Below are 24,765 nucleotides of genomic sequence, written 5' to 3'. Positions count from 1 at the left end.
TTTCTCTAGTATATATAATTGGACATATATTTATACAAAACAGATCTTAAGTAGGTCACAGGATAAAATTATCTAATTCTCTCTAGGCTTGAATCCATTTTTCAACCCAATAAACATAGGAGCTACAGAAGTCAAGAAGATTAAGTTCACACCGTATCTATATACACAAAATTTCCAAATGAAGTTCTAAATAAATATCAGAATCTAAAATCTTTCTGAGAATAACTTGATAAAAGAATTCTCGTCCCTTGTTTCAGACATATTTAGAATGAAGAAAAGCATATTATTATTACTGAGTAGCAGCAAAAAAACCCACCCAAACTTTGCTTATTGTCTTTTATATAAACACCACCATACTAAATATCATCAAATAACCCTCTCAACTACCCTGTCAGGTAGATATTATTAGCCCTGATTTACAGGTAAGGAAATTGTGTTTCAGAGTTTAAGTGATGTGCCCAAGTTCAGCTTGGAGGTAATGAAGCTGAGGTTTGAATACAGATCTTTCTGGATCCAAAGCCTCTACTTTTTCCATCACCCTATTTTCTACGTACCAGAAAAATGACAGTGATATTTAGACAAAATACAGGATAAGTATGTGGTCTAAGATTAAAACTATGTAATTTTGAAATTTTAGAACACTCAAACGCAAACCAGAACAGCCAAGATTAATAAACTGCAAATCTGGCATTTGTAGTGGTTATAATACAGGGGTTGGCAAAAGTCGGTTTATAGTTGTAAGTATGTGAAACAGATTTATTCTTGTATCATTTATTCATTATTGTATTATTTATTATTATTAACCCACTTTTGCCCACCTCTGTATATGTGTTGACTAAAAAGTAATTTCATTTTAGAGGGGGTGTGTTACTGAAAAGCAATGGCCTAAATAGGGCACCAATTTATTTATTTAACCCTGGATAATAATTTTCCTGACCAGATTACTAATAAGTACATTCAGAGCTTTTAAACACATTAAATTAATAATCCAAAACAGTAATGAGTATTTTTCCATAGCCTCATATCCTGGACCAAAGAAACAATAATCATATCTAAAAGAATAAGAGAAAGTTGCTTGGCCGGCGTGGCTCAGTGGTTGAGCATCAACCTATGATCCAGGAGATCAAGGTTCGATTCCCTGTCAGGGCACATGCCCAGGTTGCAGGCTCAATCCCCAGTAGGGGGCGTGCAGAAGGCAGCGGATTAATGACTCTCTCATCATTAATGTTTCTCTCTCTCTCTCTCTCTCTCCCTCCTCCTCTCTCTGAAATCAATAAAGATATATTTAAAAAAAAAGTAAGAAAAAGTTAGTAAGTCGACATATATTCATTAGTAATACACAAAGAAGGTATTTCCTAAGGTGGCCAATGCCTATACCAGCTTTCATCATCTAAATTAAAAATCACTATTGTAACATTAACTTCAATAAATGAATTTATATAATTAACTAGAATTCAAGCATTTATAAAAAGCATTAGTTAAAATGAAATAGCCTATATTATGAAATGTTCACTGTGTTAAATATGGATACCTTACAATAATCACATATCCTAAGAAACCAAATCAAACACTCCTCGAAACTAAAATAAGGATTTTATCTAATTAAGAACTAAGCTACTCATACAGATTTAAGACCTTAGTTAATAATCTGAAAAAAAGATATATCAGAAAAGCATAACCTCCAGGTTTTCTAGGTCATTTATATTATATCATGTTATGCAATATTTTGTTATATTTATAAAAATACAGAACCACGCGAGTTGCAAGAAGTAAAGTACTAATAATCAATAACAGTTTCAAGAAAAATATAAAATGTCAATCACAATATTATTTATTCTTACCTCTGAACTATAATCTTCTGCTGTGGTTGAGATTTCACTTTCTGGCTAAAACAAAAGTAGAAACTGATTACATTAAGGCTTTTTCCCACCTAAATATTGAATTTCATTAACCTATTACTATTAGTACTAATGACAGAAAACACATAAAAATATTACTAAAAATCTGTAAAAATTATTCAGATCTTTAAAATTTTCACTGTAACAATGGGTAAATAACACATCTAAAATTTAACACTAGGCACTTTTCTATATGTAAAAGTATCAAGAGGTACTTTCATACCAGGTCTTGTATCACTAAGAATCACTTGTAAGACAAAAGCACCAATTAAAATATCATTGCATTAATTTTTGTGTGTGTCTTTTTTTTAAATAAAAAAGTCCTAATATGTTAGTAAAAAAGTTCAATTTTTCAAAAGGAAAAATCATCAAATCTTGACGCTAGAAAATAGCAACAACTTGAAGTAATATAACAATTTGTGTTGTTATTAACACCTTTGTAGCTTACAAAGTACTTTTAAAGACATTCTTGTTTCATCCCTACATCCCTGGGATTTGCGTATAAAGTGAATGGCTTTTCCAAGCCACCCTCAGCTGAGAAGTATGGTGCTAGGAAGAGTCAAGGAGGAAAACTAAATTTTCACTGCTTTTCTCCCTCTCATCTAAGAATCTCATCTTAAAAGTGAGAAAAAAGACCCAGATATTTCACCTCTTCATTCAACAAATATGAACCACTACTGTCTCCATTCTCATCTACTTATGGAAATTTCATTCATCATTCAAGACCAAGTTTTAAGTCTACTTCCCCTATGATGTAGTAACTGATGCCAGGAACAGAAAAAAGCCCTACCCCTATTTTAAAATTCTGTTGCAGTGGTTCTTAACTCATGCGATCCTCTTTTAAATCTAAATTATTTTCATGGCAGAAGCCCTCATGGTTCACTTGCTTATGCATATTGTGTACTAAAAACAGTGGTACTGAGGCTAAGAAGACACTCTTTGCACTCAAAATGCTAAAACTAGTAAAGAGCACAAAAGGCAGAAAAACATAACGAACACATCCTCAAATCAAATCAAACACCACAAATGCCCTATTATATTATTTAAAAGGTCCAGATTTCAACAGAAAATTTCAAGATATACAAATAAAAACGAAAGTATGGCCCATGCACAAGAAAAATAGCAGTCAGTAGAAAATGTCCCTGAAGAAACACAGATATTGGGCTTAATAAACAAAGACTTTAGTTATTTTAAATTAGTCAAATAATTGAAGAAAACATCTACAAAACTAAAAGAAATTATAAAAATGTTTCGCCAAAGAAAGAATATCAACAAAGAGAAAAAATATTTTTAAAAAACCCCAAAGAAATTCTGGCGTTAAAAATTAAATAACTGAAATGAAAATTTCACTACAGGGGCTTAACAGATCTAAGGATGAAGAATAAAGAATCAGCAAACTGCAAAATAGTTCAACTGAAATTAGTCTGAAGAAGAAAAAGAGAGAAAAAAAGAATGAAGAAAAAATGAACGAGCATCAGAGATCTGTGCAACAATATAAACATACCAACATAAGCATAAAGGGAGACCCAGAAGGAGAGGAGAGAAAGGGGCAGAAAGAATATCTGAGGATATAATGGCTATAAACTTCCTAAAACAATGAAAAACATTAATCTACACATCTAAGATGCTCAATAAACTCAAAGTAGGAAAAACTACAAAAGATACTTATGATAAATAACAAATCTCAGACACTCCTGACCAGAATAAAGCACAAATCCTCATATGTCTAAATCTTTCTGTTTCCATATAAAGATACCAAGGCCCAATCCAAATTGTGATAATCTGCCTTGTCTAACACTGTTCCTCTTAAGCATTCCATCATTCTCTACTTCTAGTCTTAGTTGGTGGTTCCACCATCCCACCCACCATCCTAATCTACTCTTAGCTTCTCCCTCATCTCTATATTCTGGAAAATTACATCACTAAGGGGAGGGAGAAAACTAGTCTTTACTGAGAACTTTCTACGGACTAGGTGCAATCTCCTGCCCTTTGGCATTACCACCATTCCATCCCCATCACTTTGTGATCCATTTAAAACTAAACTACTTATGGCTTCCAAATCACATCACACTGTTTCAGGTCTTTTTTAAAGCAATCTGGCACAGAGATTGTGTCCCCTGCTTCTCTGCCTCCAGCTAAATAACCAACAAAGCTGATTTGGGCATTCTCCCAAATCATGACACATGAGAGTACCATGTATACTGTTGCTAGCATAGCTCTAATTAGGGTACAGGGCCTACCTTACATCTTGCCTCCCCACTAGACTGACTTTCCTAATGGGCAGAGACTGTCATATTTACCTTTGTATCCTTGATACTCAATCCTTGGTGTGTAACAGTTGCTCAATAAATGTTTATTGAATCAAGCTCATAAAAATTGCACAGGGTGCTAATGAGTGTTGTCATTACAACAACTTTCCACTTAAAATTTTAATGTTTAAAACCTGGATGAACACTTACTTCAACAGAGAAGACCTGGTCATGTTTGATTATTTCTCCACTGTGTAGTGTTCTCATTACTGTGGATTCAGCAGTCGAGACTGATCCTACTCCCTGAGAACTATTCATATACATCTCATCACTCTGTGATTGCTCAGTATTCAAAGCACGGTATGCTGACACATCAAGTTTACTGCTTGACGAAGTCTTCTTTTTTTTCTTCTTTGAAGGATTCTGCCCATCACATTGAGCTTTCCTTTGTCGAAACTGGGCAAGCTACAAAATAAAATAAAAAAGAAAAAGAGAAAGTCATTACTGTCAAAGATAATTTATCTTTATCACCACTAAGACAAAACAGCTTTGGAGTCACTTTCTTTAAACCATCACTAAAATGATGACAAAATAAAGGACAATTGTTAGTCCTTAATAGACAGATAACTATTAAACTGCATAGAAATTAAGTATTTCTGAAATAGTGCTTTTCTTTTTTTTTTTTTAAAGAAGAGACTACCGTTTTTGTTTTGTTTTTAAATATATCTTTGTTGATTTCAGAGAGAGGCGGGGGTGGGAAAGAGAAAGATAAAACATCAATGATGAGGGAGTCATTGATGGGCTGCCTGCTCTACATCCCCTACTGTGGATCAAGCTCAGACCTGGGCATGTGCCCTGACTAGGAATCGAACCGCTATCTCCTGGATCATACGTCGATGCTCAACCACTGAGCCACTCTAGGCTGGACTGAATAAATGCTTTTCAAATACTAAGAACTAAAATGTCAGATCTAAAGAAAAAAAACTAGCCCACAGTTGGGCAGAATAAGGGAAAACAAGCACTCTCATTCAACATTCAGTGAGAGTATAAACTCTGGATGTGAGATTATATGAAAACATAAGAGCTCTAAATAAATTTGCTTTGTGGAGTTTCTGGAACTTCTACTAATTTATACTAAATGTAATTAGTCCATGCAAAAAGTTTTAGCTATACAAATGATCACTGCAGCCTTGTAAATAATGGGAAAAAATTAGAAATAATTTTAATATCAAATAACAGTGCTTCTCATCCCTTAATCATCAGAATTCATGCCATGTCCTAGTTCCACTTATACTTATCATTTACTTAACATGTTTTAACTTGTGTGCTTTTATTTAATTTTTATTTTAAAAGGGGAATTTCTATCCCTGATATAAATTAAGAGCTAGCATCACTTTTGATTTCTTTAACAAAATAGTAAACAAAAATAAATAAAATGAAAAATAAAACAACATTATTAAAATTTTAGTTAGTTATTACTGCTGAAGTTTATATAAAAAAACAGGCAAGTGTGAGAAAAGCATAAAAGGTATATGAGCATCAAACAGACTTTTGGTTTGCCATTAGCAGATGAACTTAAAAGAAATCTAGAGAGGTAGTAACTTTCTTACAATACTATCCAGTGTTACTTAAAACTGAATTAGGATATGACCTAAAGTATCTGTCACCACCTAAAATTAGAAGTATGTATTACATACTTTGGGTAACACTGGATTAACTCAATTAAAATAACCTTAATGCAAGCCATATTAATAATAAAGATGTTTATGACACAGTAGTAGTTATAAAATAATATTGCAATGTATTCCTTTTCTTAATAAAAGGAAAATTATTTGCATCTCTTTTAACAAAGACAAGACAGGCTTCAGACTTACAGCCTTCATCAATTCATTCTAACTAGCTTGAATTTTAATAACACGTATATGTTAATATATAGGCATAGGTAAATTCTGGAAGAATATAACCATAATAGCTTTGGTATATCTCTGGATTTGAGATTACAGGTACTTTTCCTTATGCTCATTTGAAATTTCCTTTTTTATGTAATTTTCTAAATTTTATATGAAGCAACTACTAACCACCAATTCCTAAATTTAATTCGAGGTCTTGATCATTCTAGAGAAGAGAAACAAAAGCATAAGAACAGGTATAAGCCCCCTGTGCCTTAAAAAGAGGAAATATACTACCAGTAAATTAACTATATAACTATTAATTAGACCAATTACAAAGATGGCCATTAAATTTCTTAAGATGGCCTTATAGAATATAAAAATCTTTTTTAAAAATTTTATTAATTTTTTTTAACCCGCACCCGAGGAGTGAGGATATTTTTCCATTGATTTTTAGAAAGTGGAAGAAAGACATGGGGGAGGAGAGAGAGAGAAAAACATCAATGTGACAGAGACCCATACACTGGTTGGTTGCCTCCCACAGCCACCCTGGGGCAGTGCTTGGACCCACAACCTAGGTATGTGCCCCTGACTGAGAATCAAACTAATGACCTTCTGCTGCATAGGCCAACACTTTAACCACTGAGCCGTGTTGGCCAGGGCTAAAGCAATCTTAATAATTATGTTGATAGCATTAACTATCAAAATACGTGACAAAGCCCAGCCGGCGTGGCTCAGTCGTTGAGCATCGACCGCGGATCCAGGAGATCTTGGTTCAATTCCTGGTCAGGGCACCTGCCCGGGTTTTGGGCTCAATCCCCAGTAGGGGTGTGCAGGAGGGAGCCGATCAATGACTCACCATTGATGTTTCTATCTCTTCTCCCTTTCCTTCCTCTCTCTGAAATCAATAAAGACATATTTAAAAAAAAGTGACAAATACTAGAACCTATAGAATAACACAGCATATTTTATCCTTATTCTGTCTGCTGTAGATGAAGAAAAGTATATAGTGTTAATAAGAAAGCCAACTATCTAATCACTGACCTCGTAGAATATAAAAATATATCACATTAAAATTTTTTTCTCAGCTATTTAGCAACTAGCCAGTTATCCTGCTTCATGTCTACTTAAGGAACAGATGCAACACCAGTTGCCACTACTTTCACATTATTACGCTGCTGGAATGCATTTAAACTACTTTGAGGGTAGCAGATTCATTTTTTAAAATAAACCAACTGAAACACCATTATGTATTATCTGTAAATAGAATCCAAAGTCTAGGCACATCATTTTTTAAAAGATCCCTCAGTGAGAATGTAAAGTCAAGAGAAATATTAATATTGTCATTCTTGATATTTATGCTCAATTTCAAAAGCTTCTTAAAGGCCCATGTTATTTGTGTTAGAAAATATATTCAGATAACAGAGGATATCAGGACAAAGATGAAGATTCAGTTTAAAATTTCAACTGTTAGGATATATAGATATATAGATATATATATAATTTCTATTTAATATTTACTTATATGTAGAAACATAACAAAGGAGAAAACTAAAACTGCATTATAAAAAGTTCAATTAAAAAAAATACTGAGACAACAGTATCCATTACGAAATGAACCTGAGTGAAAAAGTTAATCATAGATATGGAATAAAAAGTAGAAATGGTTCTATTATAGTGTTCAGAATGAATCACTTCTAAGGGCATAAAATTATCAAGACATTGTTTTAGGCCTGCTACTGATTATATGAAGTAATTATTTTTTCAGATTAACCAGAAGATAAAGTCCATAAGGGTAAGAACTTTTGTTCACTGCTATATTTTCAAAGGCTAAAGCAGTATTTAGTAAATACGTGTTGAGTGAAATAGAATTTATCTTTTAAAGCCACCAAGTAATCACTTTAAGTACTGTTCCACAGAACCTGACAATTAAGATGCTATAATAGGCATATCTAATTCTACTATATAAAAAAGTTCCATGGTCTCAGAATTAAAAATGAGCAATTACATGAATTAAAACACAAAATAATCCCTCTCACCATAATCTCTCCTCCAATACGCCCCAACCCCGCCAAAACAAATAAGACAAAATTAAATTCTCAAAAATAATACCCACAATAGCTTTTTAGCAAGAAATTCTGTGTTATAAAAGAGGGAACAAGATCATATCATAAACCTAATGTCTTATAGCTGTCTAAATTATTTTTATTATAAATCTAAAAAATGGCAAGCTAATAGATAAGCAAATACCAGAAACTCTATTCAGTCAGCAATGATCTGATACTGAAATGATACACTTTAAATTACTGGGAAAACATTTAGTCCAAAACATGCTGAAAATTTATACTATAGCCATCTGTGTTTGTCATTTGAAAGCCAACAATAAAAATGTTAACATATGTAGGCACAAAAATAGTTGGAAGATTTACTAGAAAGATATTATGTCCACAAACATTTGTCTTTCAAAACTGATTCAGATCTTAAGCAAGTATCTTACCCTGACCAGACCATGAATAAACAACTAAATAAAAATGACTGATAATTTGTTCCTTAAACTCAATATTTATAACTTTAAAAATGACTAATCTCAATAAAACAAGGACTTTTAAAAAAATGCTGTATAAAAACATGCCAAGTTTTTATGTTACTTCAAAAACACAGCTAATTGAAATCTGTGTGTGTGCGTATTTTTATCCTCACCAGAAAATATGTTTATTGATTTTTAGGGGGGGGGAGAGAGAGAGATCAATGTGAGAAAGAAACATCCATCAGTTGCCTCCTGTATGCCCCCCCAGTACACACCCCGACAGGGGATTGAACCTGCAACCTAGGTATGTGCCCTGACTGGGAATCAAACTTGCAACCTTTTGGTGTATGGGATGATGCTACAACGAACTGAGCAACCCAGCCAGGGCTATTGTGTTTCTTGAGTGCTCATCGGAGTGTTTACTATGTGCCAGGCACTATGCTAGACACGAGTTAAAATATATGGTCCTAATAGTAGGATGTTTTAATGTAGGCCAGCCTATTTCTTCACTGAGTTGTGAGAAACAAGATAAAAGTTAGTGTATAATTTCATAAACTCAACAGTCCTCTATATATCTCCAAGAAGGTGGTATGGGGAAGCTCTCATCCTAATTTCTCAAAGATGGCTTTGTAGTTTTATATCTGTGAAGGAAATAACTTGGCATATGGCAGGTATTAAGCAGTTCATTTTTAGCAAATATTTACTGACTACCTATCCTGTGTTCAGCCCAATGCTAAAGGCAGGGCAGGTAGTGATGAATCAGATATAAATCCTACTCTACGAACTGTAATTCAGGTAGGAAGAACAAATTAAACAAATACAGATAAATATAGAAATATATCATTTCAAGAGATAAAAAGTGCTTTGAAGAAAGAGTACTAAAGAAAGCATATAACAGAAAGACTTGATTTCGATGGGGATCTGGAGAGAGGTCAGGAAGTAATGAGAAATAATGTGGAAGCTGAGATTTGAAGACGAATATGAATTACTTGTCCAAGGTCATATTCAGTAAGTGGCAAAATAGAATAGAATAAGAACATTTGACTCCAAATCCAGTATTCTTTCCATTCTACCAATTTGTATGCCATGCAATCTGAGCTATCTTTTTCTTCATTTGTCATTATACTTCAAATCCTAGAACACTAAGTTTAAACACATAAACAAATGAAATCACCAAACCAATACTTTTTTGACAAGACTGGGGGAAACCACACACACACACACACACACACACACACACACCATGCATCCCCTAAAGAGAGCATTATAAAATATTTCAAAAGTATTTCTAGTCTTTCCAGTTTTCAAATATTGCTAAAAGTAGAGCTACTGTCTATGTTTCTGCTGCAGAAAATTTAAGATATCTTAATTAATTCTAATTATGGTGATTATTTGTACTTGTCAGTGCTGCCTTTAAACATTTTTAATATTCCTCCTTAATGAACGTTGCCCAAGAATGGTGTACAAACTATTACAGCAAAACTCCAGGGGCCTAACTATGGAAGCAAAAAGATTACAACAGCTGACCCAAAGACAATTTGTATGTAGTGAAGTAGGGCAACTAAAAGCAAAGAAGACAAAAGCAACATTTTGTGCTCTGAAGCATATTTTCTAACAACATCACAGAGATACAAGCTGTTGGAAAATAACAGTGTCAAATAAACCAAGGAAAACAGATCTGGTAAAGACCACAGGACTTTACATTACTGACCCGTCTGTCCAATTTCTATCCTATAATCTCATTCAATGCTGATTTCTTTCTTAAATACAAGTGTTGGAACACCATGTCTAAGAAGAAAACAGATTCTGAAGCCTCAAGAATCATCTTAATTTTACATATTTTAACATATTTCATTGTCTGGCACATAGTAGGCACAAATATTTGTTGAATGAAAATAATGTTTCAAAAAGAATATGGATTTCATATAATAGAGTACTAAACAGTTGTGTCTACTGAGATCCTAATAAGCTAGCTATGTGACAATGGACAAGACACTTAACCTCAACAGCCTCAGCAGAACTGTTTTTTCAACTGTACAATGAAGAGGTAGATTCGAGGATCTTTTAAGATTTCTCCTAGATTTATTTAAAAAAAAATTTTTTTTAATCCTCACCTGAGGATATTTTTTTCATTGCTTTCCAGAGAGTGGAAGAGGGGCGCGGGGGGAGAGAGAGAGAAATATCGATGTGAGAGAGACACATTGGTTGCCTCCCACATGAGCACCAACCTGGGCTGGGAATTGAGCCTGCAACTGAGGTATGTGCCCTTATCCAGAATCGAACCCAGGACCCTTCAGACCAAGGGCTCTAACCACTGAGCCCAACAGGCTAGGGTAAGATTTCTCCCAGATTTAAGGGCTTTTTTTTTTTTAGACTATTTTTTCAATTGTTCCCTTTCTTTTCTCCTTTCCCTACTTTCACTTAATTATAAAAAAGAAAAAGAAAAAGAATTCTACATTAAAAAAAAATGCTTGAAAAAACAATTCAATAAGCAGTGTGTATTACAAAATGATCCCAAGTGAAAAAAGATATAGAACAAAAAGTGGAAATTATAATACATTATAATGGAATTATAATACATATAAGTGGAAAATTATTAATACATTATAGCATTATAGTATTCAGAACAAATCACTTTCTAAATATATAAAATTATCAGAATACTGTTTTAGGCTCATAGTACTGATTATACAAAGTCAAATTATTATTTCAGAACAAATACCTAGAAGGTAAGCTCCAGGAAGGCAGGGATTTTTAACTGACACTCTAAGTCTAGAATAGTGCCTGCACAGAGTGAAAAAAGATTATTTTTTATAGAAAAGAGATACCACTAAGCAATAATTTTAGGCATTATTCCTCAGAACTTCAGAATACTTGCATTGTCTCTTTAACAAAAGTAAGATGATAATATCAGGTCGATGGTTACACTACTACACAACCACACAATGTAGTATTATGTAGCTTTTGAAAATAATGTCTTTAAAACTTTTTAAAAATTTTTTAAAAATATATCTTTATTGACTTCAGGAAGAGGAAAGGAGAGGGAGAGAGAGACAGAAACATCAATGATGAGAGAGTCATTGATCAAGCCCACAACCCGAGCATGTGCCCCGACCGGAAATCGAACCCTGATCTCCTGGATCCTAGGTTGACGCTCAACTGCTGAGCCACGCCCGGTCGGGCTTAAAAACTTTTTTAATGTGAGAAAATGCTCTCAACATAAAGTCAGAGAAAAAGAGGCCAAAACTGCAAATAAGAGCATGATTGAAGTTTAAAAATATACGTACTTACACAAAGAAACAAAGAATCAACAAACTGTTAGCAGTAATTGCTTGTAGGTTATGAGACTATGGGTGATTGTTTTCTTTGAAAGAACTTCACTGCCCTTTGCCTATCTCCCCACCCCCACCCCCACAGATCTATAAAGAATGTTCACTAATAAAATGATCACAGGCCCATATGTTAATATAATTATTTTAAAAGGATATAATACAACTATACATCTATCAAAAATCTCATCCCAAAAGACAGAAATAAGGCAGAAGCCCCAGGAATATGCTGTCCTGGGGCCTGGCCTCTTTCATCAGCCGCTCCAGACACCTTTACCACATCCCATAAGCCAACACTGACAGGTCATTCATTACATTTCACTGTTCAGATGCCACCTACCTGTTTCATTTCACTGTAACCTCAGTAATTGTTAACAATGAACAGTGAGCAGAATGGCACTCTGCCCCAACCATATCTCAGTTCCAAATGGCTTTTCAGTTTCCCATGAGGCCGGGCTCTACTACTCTTACCTTCCTTTGAAATCTATCTTGACAAGAACCCTCTATTATCCCTCCCTCACTTAACTAATCTCAGTTTTTTGGGGAACAAAAGAGGCCCACTGGAGTTAGGGTGTTTACATTTAGCTACTTTAATTGCCAATATTTTATATTAAAAAACAACATGCTTCATTCGTATAGCGACAACATGAAACTGCCACAGCCCATATTCAGATCTTTTTAGGAAAGGAATAACCTCTTCAGGGGTTAAACATGCCAGCCCTGCTGGAGTGGCTCAGTTGAGCATTGTCCTATGCAACAAAAGGTTCAATTCCTGGTTAGGGCTCATAACTGGGGTTGTGGGTAGGATCCCTGGTTGAGGCACATACAGTAGGCAACTAATTGATGTCTCTCTCTCTCTCCCTCTCCCTTCTCTCTCTAAGCATGTCCTCGGGTGAGGATTAAAAAACAACACATGCCAAATACGTCTTTTAATAGTTTTCTGCCAAGTTTATGAAAAAATCCCTATTACTTAAAATGACACATATGGCTCCTCATGATCTGATCCCAGCTCTTTCTCCAGTCTAATTTTCTGCTATACAGCTTAATCCTCTGTGCTCCAGCACGAGGAGGAGGATGGCGGCTAATACTTCTTGAACACTTTTTTACAGTCTGATGAAGTTCTAAGTGCTTTATATCTATTAGCTGAATCCTCACAATGCTGGTACTATTACTGTTCTCATTTTTTTTAGATGGAGAACAGAAGTAAAGGGAGGTTAAGTAACTTGCTTACAGTCACAAAGCTAATAAATGGCAAAGACAGGATTTGGTCCCAGATGGTCTGGTCTAGTCCAAGCTTATAACCACTACAATTATAACTGCTTTTCACACAAAATCTTTGAAAAGGTAGGTAGCATTCACTATGTTTTCCTGATTCCCATTCATTCCCCATCCCATAGTAATATGAATTCTCATTTTTGACAAGTGGCCACTCTTCCTTACTTGAAACTCTCTCTTCCCTTACTTTCACAGACATTATCATCTCCTAGCTTTGTGAAGTCTGTCTGTCTCCTTTGCAGTCTCCCTCTCCACCTGCCTTTTAAACATGGGTGTGTCCACAAGGTTCAACTCAATCTGTGTCCCACTCTGGCTTCTTCCTGAGTGAACTCCCAATTTCCAGAGTGTCAGCTAGTATCTTTAAAACAATTATTTATTCATACCATGAACTTCTTTCTGTCTTAAACTCCAGACTCATATTATATTCTACATGGATCACTCCTCTAGAATGTCCTATTGGCACCCCTGACTCAATATATGCAAAACAAAACTCATTTTTATTCTACTCAAATATTTGTTTCCCTCTAAATATGCCCACGTTTCCTATTTCAAAGACCTATTTCATTAAAACTTTCCTCTCCCCCCAAATTTGTCCATGTTCCTTATCTCAACTAGCATTTATATCCCTTCAGTTGCTCAAGTCAGAAAGCTGCTGTCATCTCTTATCTTAGTCTGTTTGGAATGTTATAACAAAATACCATAGACTGGGCAGTGGATAAACAACAGAAATTTATTTCTCATAGTTCTGAAGGTTAGAAGTGCAAGATTAGGGTGCCAACAGATTTGGTGTCTGGTAAAAGACCGCTTTCTAGTTCACAGATGGCCATCTTTTTGCTATAACTTCACATGGTGAAAGGAGCAAGGGAACTCTCTTTTATAAGGGCACTAATCCCATTCATGAGGGTTCTGCCCTTATGACCTAATAACCTCCCAAATGTTCCCCCCTCCTAACCATCACCTTGAGAGTTAGGATTTCAGCATATGTATTCTGGGGGGACACAAACATTCAGACCATAGCATCTTTCTTACCCTTTACAACCAATTACCAAGGCTTCTCAATCCTACCTACTGAACGAATACTGATCAACGATGTAAGAGCCAGTGTAGGGCTGAAATTAAGAACACAATGTCTTGGGTCAAACAGACTGGGTTTGAACCCTTGCTCTGCCTCTATGACTTTATGCAAATTATTTAACTTCTTGGTTTTCCCAGCTACAAAATAGCAATACCAACAGTAGCCACAGCTCTTAGAATAGTTACAAGTATTAAATGAGATAATAAATGTAAAACCCTTAGCATAATGCCTTTGCATTAGAAGGTGCTCAAAAATTGGCAGCTACTATTATCAAATTTATACTCTTCTTTCTTCCAGTCTCAACCTTCTCATTGTCCAAGTTAGAGACAAGGAGGTAGGAACAGAAGTGGGGATAAATCAAGAAATATTTGGAAGGTAAAATCAGCAAGGTGATTAGCTGGATCTGAAAAGCAAAGAAGAGTGAGTCAGGGAAACCAAACAGAAGGGAGGTAATGTGGGCCTGATTTTTTTATTGGACAGTGGTGTTAGAATGTGAAGAAGGGCTAAGTATGAGACAAATTTTGAATTAAAAGAAAATAAGAGGTTAAGTTTTATAAGCATGCACCATATAGGAAAATAAGTACAAAATAATTCACAGGATTTTATTTTTCAACTGAGATGCTTTCTGAATAGGTATCAACTCCCAAGCCTTGGAAATATCATAGCACATGAGATATAAAAATTAAAACTGGAACATTAAAAAAATTTAAATCCAAATCCTACAGGAAAAAGACTATATATAGAGTTTTCTGTCATAAGATTAAAACTGAGTCGTACTGCTTGGCCAGGAGTGGCTCAACAGTAGACCATTGACCTAGGATCCAGGAGATCGGGGTTCGCTTCCCGGTCAGGGCACATGCCCGGGTTGCAGGCTAGGCAGCTATTCAATGACTCTCATTATTGATGTTTCTCTCTCTCTCTCTCCCCCCCTCCTTTCCTCTCTCTGAAATCAATAAAGATATATTTAAAAAAAAAAAAAAAGTGTGAGAAACTCTTAAAAACAAAACAAAACACTGAGTCGTATTGTATTTTACCCTTTGAATTAAAAAAAAACAACATATTTTTTTCAACTAAAAAAAAAAAAAATCCCAAATCTCTTTTTCTCAAACTCTATTATAAAAAATAATATTGGATGAAGTGGAAAAGTGAGAGTTCTCTTGTTGAAGCAAAGTCACTGAGCAGAAATACTCAGCTATATATTTCCATTATGAAAGGAATTTATGCACATTAAAATTTCTTTGGCAAACACTATAAAAGATTTTACATAAAAATATTTTCAATATTTTGAAGTTGTCTATGAATAGATCATTGTTTCTACAACTTTCAGCCAAAACCCATTCTTCTATATGTAAACTCCCAGCAGATATTTGTTAATGCACTTTTTACATATTTACTAGTACCCTGCCCTTTAGTGCATCTACTTATCTGTATTAAGGAATCAACATATACATGTATAGTCAACAGGCCATAAATGTTGTGGTCATTAGCTAAGATCACTGCCTTATCCCCATCTCATTTGCCTGCATCTCCCCCACACACTTTCATACATTAAATTTGGTTCTTGATAAATATGGATACTAGTATTTTTAGTTCGACCCTGTCCCTATCTTCCCTGGGAAAACAATAAGGCAACATTAACTGAAATAAAAGTGAGACCCTTGAGGAATAAATACAGCCTAATCACAGAGCCCACAACGAAGGATCCTTAGTAAATACGGAATTTTGCAGTGTGTTCCGTATCAAGAAATAGGAGAAAAAATTCTAGATTTTCTACCCTATTAGTTTTTCAGAAATCTATAAACCAGAGAACCTACTTAATCAATGCAATTTATAAATTCAAATCTTTATAGACTGAAATTTTAAATACTAAAGTTTAGTTTAGTTCTTACTAGTCAAAATAGTATCTTTTGGGGCTTTAAGCACTGACCTCTAAAAAAAGAAAAAAAAAACTTTGGGGGTTTAAAAAATGATCTCTTAAAAGGAAAAAAAAAGTTAGACTTACAGAGAAACTTTTAGAACACATAAAAATCTTAGTGAATAGCAAACCAGAATAAGAATCATAACCCTGATGGCAACTGAAAACAAACACTACACTGTTTATGAGTAAGAGGATAAAGGACACTTTCATGGTATAAAGGAATCTACAGAGTTAAATGAGTAACCTAGGCCAAACGACACTGTTTTCGAACAGGGTTAAACACACATGCAAATCAACCAAAGCTTTACATAGCATCCTAGACTAAGCATTAAGTATCCTAAGTTATATTTTGGTGACCACTACCACAATAACACTAGAAGTAAAGGGGAGACAATATGACAACAAAAACCTGTCTTAAACTAGTGAAATATCTGTATAGTCCTATAATTTTCACACATGAAAATGACAAGCCTTTTTGCTACTGAAGACTAGGTTATTTTTCCCCACAGTGAAAATGGACTGGTAATAACCAAGACAAAAACCCAACAGGTGCCCCTTGGACCAACTGCATGCACTTGTAAAACAGCTGGCTATGGAATGGAATGACTCACTGGCCCACACAGAAATCAAACTTTAGCATCATGCTCTAATCAACTTGCCAAGAACCTATTATTCAAAGGAAGTAACAGTTTAAATTTGGGCAGAGCCCATAAGGACTAAAAAGAAACCAAGATGAAAGATAATCCTACTAGAGATGTGTCTCTCATGGTCTGCTCCTCTCTGACACCTGCCTGAGCACACATGGTTCACACTCTTTCTCTGTACAGAAATATATGTAATATAAATAGAATAAATAATAATTAATAATACATAAAAGAAGTCGATAACAACTTCTACCTGGCCAGGTAGCTCTATTGGTTAGAGCATTGTTCCCATATGCCACAGTTGCAGGTTTGATCCCTGGTCAGGGCACATACAAGAATCAACAAATGAATGCATAAATAAGTGGAATAACAAATTTCTCTGTCTCTCTCTCTCCTGTCAATAATTTTTTTAAAATGGGAAAAGGACTTGAATAGACATTTCTCCAAAGATAGACAAATGACCAACAAGTACATGAAAACATGCTCAACATCCTTAGTCATTAGAAAATTACCAATCAAATGACAATGAAATACCACTTCCCACCCGCTAGAATGGCCATAATAAAAAAGTGAAAAACAGTAAATGATGGTGAGGATATGGAGAAATTAGAACCCTTACACTGAGCTAGTGGGAATGTAAAATGGTAAGTCACTATGAAAAAAACAGTTTGGCAGTTCCTCAAAAAACATAGAATTCCCATATAATCCAGAAATTCTACTCCTAAGTATATATCCAAGAGAAATAAAAACAGGCACTCAAATACTTATATATAAATATTCATACTAGCACTATTCAAATTAGCCAAAAGGTGGAAATGCCCATCAATGGATAAACAAAATGTGGTATATACATACAATGGAATATTCAGCCATAAGAGGGAATAAAGTACTGATATATACAACAACATGGATGATACTCAAAAACATTATACTAAGTGAAAAAAAACACCACCAGACACTAAGGGTCAAATATTATATGATTCCATTTATTTAAAGTAGGTAAACCCATAGAAACAGAAAACAAGTTGGTGGTTGCTAGGGGGAGGACGGATGAAGAGTAACTGCTTAATGGGTACAGGGTTTTATTCTGGTATGATAAAAATGTTTTGAAACTATATAGAAATGGTGGTTGCACAATGCTGTATATGTACTGAATGCTACTGAATTGCTCGTTTTGAGATAGTTAATTTGTTATGTAAATTTCCCTTCAATTAAAAAACTATAGCTTCTTTAAATCTAGCACCAGAAGAATATAAAAAACTCTCAAACACCTGTTGAGATTCATGTACAGGATAGGGTTATTCCCATACACAATAAGGCACAGAATTTGTGATCACTGAAATATATGCATGCTAAGTAAAAGTCGACTGCTGAAGTGGTAGGTGTTCAAAAATGTCAGTTGCACAAACAAGCAAATAATGCCAAAAAGCAGTATTATGAACACACACACATGACGCAAAACCACCTTTATAAATAAACTTTTTAAAATTCTGAAGCTTTTACAAATTCAAGTTTTTAAAGAGATGCTGACCAATGAAAGATGCCTAATTTCAACTTCGGTGGAATCTTATTGAGAAATAAGTATAGTGTTCCTTATCATTTACTACTTAATCTATCATGAGAACTCTTTGTAACTTCCATATTAGAAGAAATTCGCTTATATTTCAACAATCAGTAGTCTATAAAGATAAATATTTTGCAGTCATAGTTTAGCTCTTATTACGGAATTTTTATATATAAAAATAAGAGGTGTTTTTGTTAGAAAATACTTTTTGCCCCAATTTTGTCATATTCCAGTCACTTGGATATAGCAAATCTTTTCACTTCTTTTCCATGTCCTCATTCAACTGAGAGTTTCATTGACAGGATACCAGAGACCTCCTTGCTGAGTCTCTTCAGTGGATCTTATCCCAGTTCTTGCCATTTCTTGGATTTGCCTTAGAAATCTTTCTTCAGTACTATACACTTCTACCTGTATAGTGTATAAAACAAGAAGCCTGTTTTGCCCATTCTTTCCCCCATATTATCTCTCTTAAAACTTATGAGTCATGTTTTCCCCCCAACAAAGCCTGAAGGTCATGAATTAGGTTTTTTCCCCTTCATTATTTTTTAATTTTAATTTTATTTTTTCCATCACCTTTTATCCCCTTTATCCCCGCCACCATGAATTAGTTTTTAAATCACAGACAATGCACCACTCTTGCAATAAATGTATCAAACTGCTTATACAGTTGGAAAGCTAAATAAGCTATGTCACATATAAGAATTTAAAAAAACTAGAAAGCTTAAAAGAAATGGGGTGAAAAGCAACTTTTGTAGTAGTGGAGCAGTCAGTGTATCTGAAATATGCAAGAAAAATTTTACACCATAACTAACTTTGTCTATCAGTAATTGAAAAGTCCTGCTACTAATAACCTAATATACAGCTTGCAAAGAGCACTGTTCTTTTTGCATAAAATTGGCACCATTTTCAAACTGAAAATGCATATTAAACAAATAAAAGTCATGTAGTGACTAGTTACTGAATGTAATAGGCAAAAATTTTAATAATTATTCATCAAATAATGCCAATTATATAAATGCTGAATAGTTGGTGCAAAACTTTGGTTTTACTGAATTCTGCTACACTGGAATATTTGAAAGTATAAACAGAATATTAAAAATTATACCTACTATGAATTTACAGGAGTAATAATTTTATACTAAATACACACTATGCTCTAATTTTGTTCGCTAATATTACAATACTTTCTTTATATAACACTGCAAATAATTTTATTTGGGGAAAAAATGAAATCATTTAAAATGGAGTTAGAATAGTTTGGTTCAACACAAGGACAGCCTGTGTCGTGCTGTCCCTGTTAACACCTTGTTAATGGGATGAGCCCAACTCTGAAAATATTTACTTAATAATGCAGTAATGTCTCACATCTCCATGGGTGAGGCTTCTTGCAACATCAACACTGAGGAAGTAACTGAGGACCTAACAACAAACCAAAAAACCAACAGGTAATAGAAAAAAACTGTCATAAAGCCCATTCACTAGGCTCCACTGGCCCTTGATTTTTACAAACCATTTTATCTAACTCAGTTACCAGGTTCTCTGGTTACAGCACATCTAAAATAGCAAGTTAGGGGCAGAGGCAGATGAGAAAGAGCGAGGCATGTTAAGCATGTCCATGGCAATGAGAACTGGCAGCAAGGAAAAGTGGTAACAACTATAAAACCAGAAAGATCTATAAATGTCTAATAGTAAAGAATCCCAACTATATAATACAAACAGAAATGAAAGAAGACTGACTGTCCCGCCCGGGTGGCTCAGTTGATTGGAACGTTGCCCCATAACACCAAAAGGGTTTGATTGCAGGTCAGGGCACGTACCTAGGTTTCTGATTCAATCCCCAGTCCAAGAGTGTATGGAAGGTGACGGATTGATGTCTCTTTATATCTCTCTCTCAAATCAATAAACATATCCTCAAGTGAGGATTAAAAAAAAAAAAGAATTACAGTTCCAGAACTACACTAAAGCGACTTAAGTGAGGGCCCTTAGGAAAACTAGTTATTCCCTGCCTCATTTTCTTGTTCTGTATAACAAGCTCTTCAACATACTATATCTGATAAGCTTTGTTTTTTAAAAAATGACATTTAAACATTTTTTTTACTGATCGTAAAAGAAACACATTGTAGAGAATTTGGAAATGCTAGAAGTGTATAGAAAATTTTAATTGCCTATAACATACCACCCAGAGATGACCATCATTTACATCTTGGTGGATTTCTTTTCCAGGTGTCTTCATATATAAATATGGACATATAATTTTTTGGTAACATTTTTATTAACCTCACATTATTTGTAGGCATTTTCCCAACTCAAAAAGTCTTTGTAAGATTATTTGAATGCCTACATATACCAAAATTTATTCTCCTATCATTACAGACTTTGGTTGGTATAAAACATTTTATAAAGCATACTATATTGTATACATAACAAGTCATTTAAAAAATGATTACTTATAAAGTCTAGATACAGAAAGAAAAATGGTCAGTGAATAGCCTATTGAACATCAAGAAAAAAAGTTAATAGTTGTGGTTTGTAAAAACAGGTTATCAAATACAATATTTAAGTCCAATAAACAAACATTTAGAGAACCAAGTATCTAAATAAGTTTTGGGAATGATCATTTTAAGTGATTTCTGATGCCAGCAATAAGACACTTCCAATTAAGAGAATTCTGGAGTACTATTATTAAACTGCAATATGCCAGTAAAGTAGCACCCATTAACAACTCATAGTCATTCTGCTCATTCATTCATTAAGCAAATACTCATTGAGTATCTGCCATGCAATAGGCATTATGCTAGGCTGCATTAATATCAACTATTAAGAGACTTCCTTGTTAAAGCCTTAAAAATAATGTAGCAGTATTTAACACATTTTAACAAATGAAAAAATTCACCTCAAATCCTACTATACCTCCTCCGCTCATTTTACTTATTATCCAGTGTCTGTCTCTTCCACTAAACCGTGAGCAACTTGAGAACAAAGACTGTCACCGTCTCTATATTTCCTCTATGAAAGAGAATTTCAACATAGGTTTGCTGAATGTCTTTATATTTACAATCCAAACTTTCTAAGTCTTAATCTAAAAGCCCATGTTTCTACAAATGAAATAATGTATATACTATTTTTGATGATGTTCTTTTACTTATGTTTTCCATGTTCCTATCAATCTTCATAATCTAAATGCTGCATAATATCCCATCACGCTTACATAATATAGTTTAGAAAACAATTATCCTAATTTTGTCTTTGAAGGTTGTTTCCAGTGGTTTTATATGGTATAGCTAATGCTCCATCAAACATACCTCGCATTACAAGTCTCACAGATTTATTTCTAACTGGAAAAATTGGGCTCAACTCTAGAGGAATATAATCTTCTACAGTAAAAGTGAATGTTAAAGAGATTTTTACCCTATAGGCAGAATTTAAAAGACAAAGAACACACATACAAAGAAACTCTTAGAATTCCTTTTTGCCAAATCAAAGCAATTTAAATAAATTCTCTATTATGAAATGTGCTGTCCAAAGTAAAGTATGTTTTGTAGGACTGCTTCACACATAATTTAGAAAAGATACTTCTGGGGGCAAGGTGTAAACATTCTGAGGTAACAAACATAATGTCTAATTAAACTTCAATGCTTTTGGAAGGAGGTGTACACTTTACCTCCCCTTTCTTGGATTCATAGAACTTGCTCAGATCTGCAGGCTGCATAAATGTAAGCAACTTGGGGCTTCTGAAGATGCCTCTACGCCCCTTTCCCTCCATATATAGATCCTAAAGTAATATAATCCACCTAGTAATATACAAACACTTAAGCTTTGAAATCTGAAGGGGCTTGTGGGAAAGCCAACTATATTTTAGAAATAAGAAGCTAGTATATATACATATTCATTTAAGAAAGTTGTGCTAAGCATCTACTATATCTCTGCAGTGTGGCCCTTCAATAATTACTGAAATCATAGACCACTTCTCCTTTGTTACTTTATTTGAAGGAAGGGGAAGAAGGGAGAAAAAAGTTAACCAGATTATAATTTAATTGTGGTCCAAGTATAATTGCTAACAATCATCTCTAATAAAACAGAATATAATCTATTAAAGATAACTTCATTATAGGGAGAAAGGGGGCGTTTGAAGCCAGCCAAAAGATATGCTCAAATATGTAATTTTTTTTAATCCTCACCTGAGGATATATTTTCATTGATTTTTAGGGAGAGGGAGAGAAAAAGAGACAGAAACATTGATGTGAGAGAGAAACATCAACTGGTTGCCTCCCATACTCTCCTGGAGAGAGGATCGAACCCGAAACCTAGGTATGTGCCCTCATCAGGAATTGAACCCGCAACATTTTGGTGTAGGAGAGGACGCTCCAACCAACTGAGCCACCCGGCCAGGGCTCAAATAAGTAATTTTTTTTAAAATGCTATTTTATATTGTCTGCGTCAAATTTTTCACGAAGCCCGGTGAAAACCTGTGTATAATTTTGTATTGTTTGCTTTACAGTTTTTTTTGAAACATACACATAAGGACTCACCAAGACATATAATAAATTCAATTATTTAAAGCAAGAATTGTATAGGTGTAGCTGAGACTATGGAACCTTTCCTCCCTAGAAGTTCCATTCACATACTGCATTAACATTCTGCACAACACAAAAGCTCGTGCCATGACAAAGACCTCCAAACACAAACATACAAAGCCATGCTTCTAAAAACGCCCTTAACGCAAAGTTCACAGCTGGCACTTGTGGCACACTCAAGCCACTGATGAGACAGCTGTCACAAGCCAATCACACACCCAAGAGTGCCAGCGTGCCACCTAAGAAAGCCGAGATCATGATCAGCGTACAAATCCCCACCGAATAAAGAAAAGCCCTAAATCCCCACCTTGAAAAGCACAATGACTGCACTACCCAGAAAACTGGCCCCCAAAAGTGAAAGGCTGGACATTTAGAAGCAATAAATACCAGATTGCAGCAATACAGTAAAAGGGGTTTTATTAGAGGATTCGCGAGAAAGAAGCCACACCGCCCAATCACCAAGGAAGTACCTCCGGGGTAGTAACACCAGGCTTCCTCGAACGGGAGGAGAGCGCGAGGCGAGGCGAGGCGAACACGCAGCCCCTGCAGCGCCCTCTCCCAGGCGGCGCGCCGGGGCCCCCGGGGCCGCCGCGATCGCCGCTTCCCAGGCCCCCTCCCACCCCTCCCAGCCACCGCCGCCGCCGCGGGCCCTGCCGCCTGCGGCTCCTACCTTCGCTTTGCCGAACTCCAGCTTCTTCTGTCTCTCCTCGTCCTCCATGGCCTCTGCGGAGAAGGCTGGGGGAAGACAGAGAGAGGGTCGGGGGTAGGAAGGAAAGGTCGCTTCCGACGGAGGTGGGACCACGAGCTCGGCAGCCCCGGGCGCACAGCCGGGCCGGCGCTCCTCCCCGGACTGGAACGTCTCCGCGCTCAAGGGCTGACGGCCCTCGGGCGCACAGGCAGCGCCGTCACCGCCGCCGCCATCTTCGTCTCCACGTAAACACACGGCGGGCGGGGGGGGGGGCACGTCGGTCCGCGCAGCCGCCGCGAGCCCGCCGCGAGCCCCGCCGGCCGGGCAGGTGCGCCCGCGGCCCCGCCCCCCCACGCGCCGCCCCGCCCCGCCCCGTCGGCCCCGCGCCCTGCCCGGGGGTCACCGCTAACGGGGCTCTGACCGGCCCCCACCTGCTGAAGGCAGGCGGCGGGGGGAGCCCCTCGCCCGAGGAACGCACGGTCTCCAGCGGCGGGCCTGGCTGAGGAGGTGGGAGAGAAGGGGTTCGCCGGAGGCACCGGTGGGACCCCACGCAGCGTGCTAGGGACTCTAGTCGCTTTTAAGACATGGAGATTTTTCAGGTTACACAACTAACAGATGCCTGGTGATGGGCACAGACTTGACTTCGGGCGGTGAACACACAATACAGGGTGCGGATGAAGTGTAGAATTATGCACCTGAAACCTGTATAATTTTGTTAACCTGTATTACCCCAATAAATCCAATAAAAAGGGGAGGGGGAAGAGGAAAAAACCTCACAGAATGGGAGAAAATAATGATAATAATTAATAATAGATACCTAATGGTGGAACTGGTGAAGAGTGAAAAGCCCCAAAGGCAATGAATGGGGTGGGGGAGGGGACCCAAGGGACCTCAGTTTCTAACGTAGGCTGACTCCCCACCGGGAACACGGGAGAGCAGCCAGTCAGCTCTCACCACTTCTTAGCTGGAGGTTCCCCCCCACACACTGGGCGTCCCGGTCTCCAGTTCCTTCTTCAAGACCCACCTCATAGGCCGCCCCAAATGGCCTTTCTGATCTCTTTGTTCCCTCCACCGACCAACTGCAAGTAACATAATAACCTACAACCCTCCAGCTCCTCCTCGGAGGGTCCCCTTA

General features: G+C 36.2%; 1 protein-coding gene across 1 annotated transcript in view; it reads right to left on the bottom strand.

Annotated features, from left to right (window-relative positions):
* Positions 1-23,886, bottom strand: part of AKAP9 (A-kinase anchoring protein 9) — a 137,342-nt gene extending 113,456 nt beyond the window's left edge. Inside the window, exons 1-3 of the mRNA XM_081147848.1 lie at positions 23,613-23,886; positions 4,358-4,612; positions 1,842-1,886 (exon numbers count right to left, since the gene is read on the bottom strand). Coding sequence (XP_081003974.1) covers positions 1,842-1,886; positions 4,358-4,612; positions 23,613-23,660 — 348 coding nt within the window. The 5' untranslated portion in view covers positions 23,661-23,886. The remainder of the gene's footprint in view (positions 1-1,841; positions 1,887-4,357; positions 4,613-23,612) is intronic.
* Positions 23,887-24,765: the final 879 nt, after the last annotated feature.

The sequence above is a fragment of the Miniopterus schreibersii genome, assembly GCF_964146895.1.
Source record: "Miniopterus schreibersii genome assembly, chromosome: 9".
In the NCBI taxonomy this organism is placed as follows: Eukaryota; Metazoa; Chordata; class Mammalia; order Chiroptera; family Miniopteridae; genus Miniopterus; species Miniopterus schreibersii.
The sequence above is the reverse complement of the archived record's forward strand: the minus strand, read 5'-3'. Positions and strand labels throughout refer to the sequence as shown.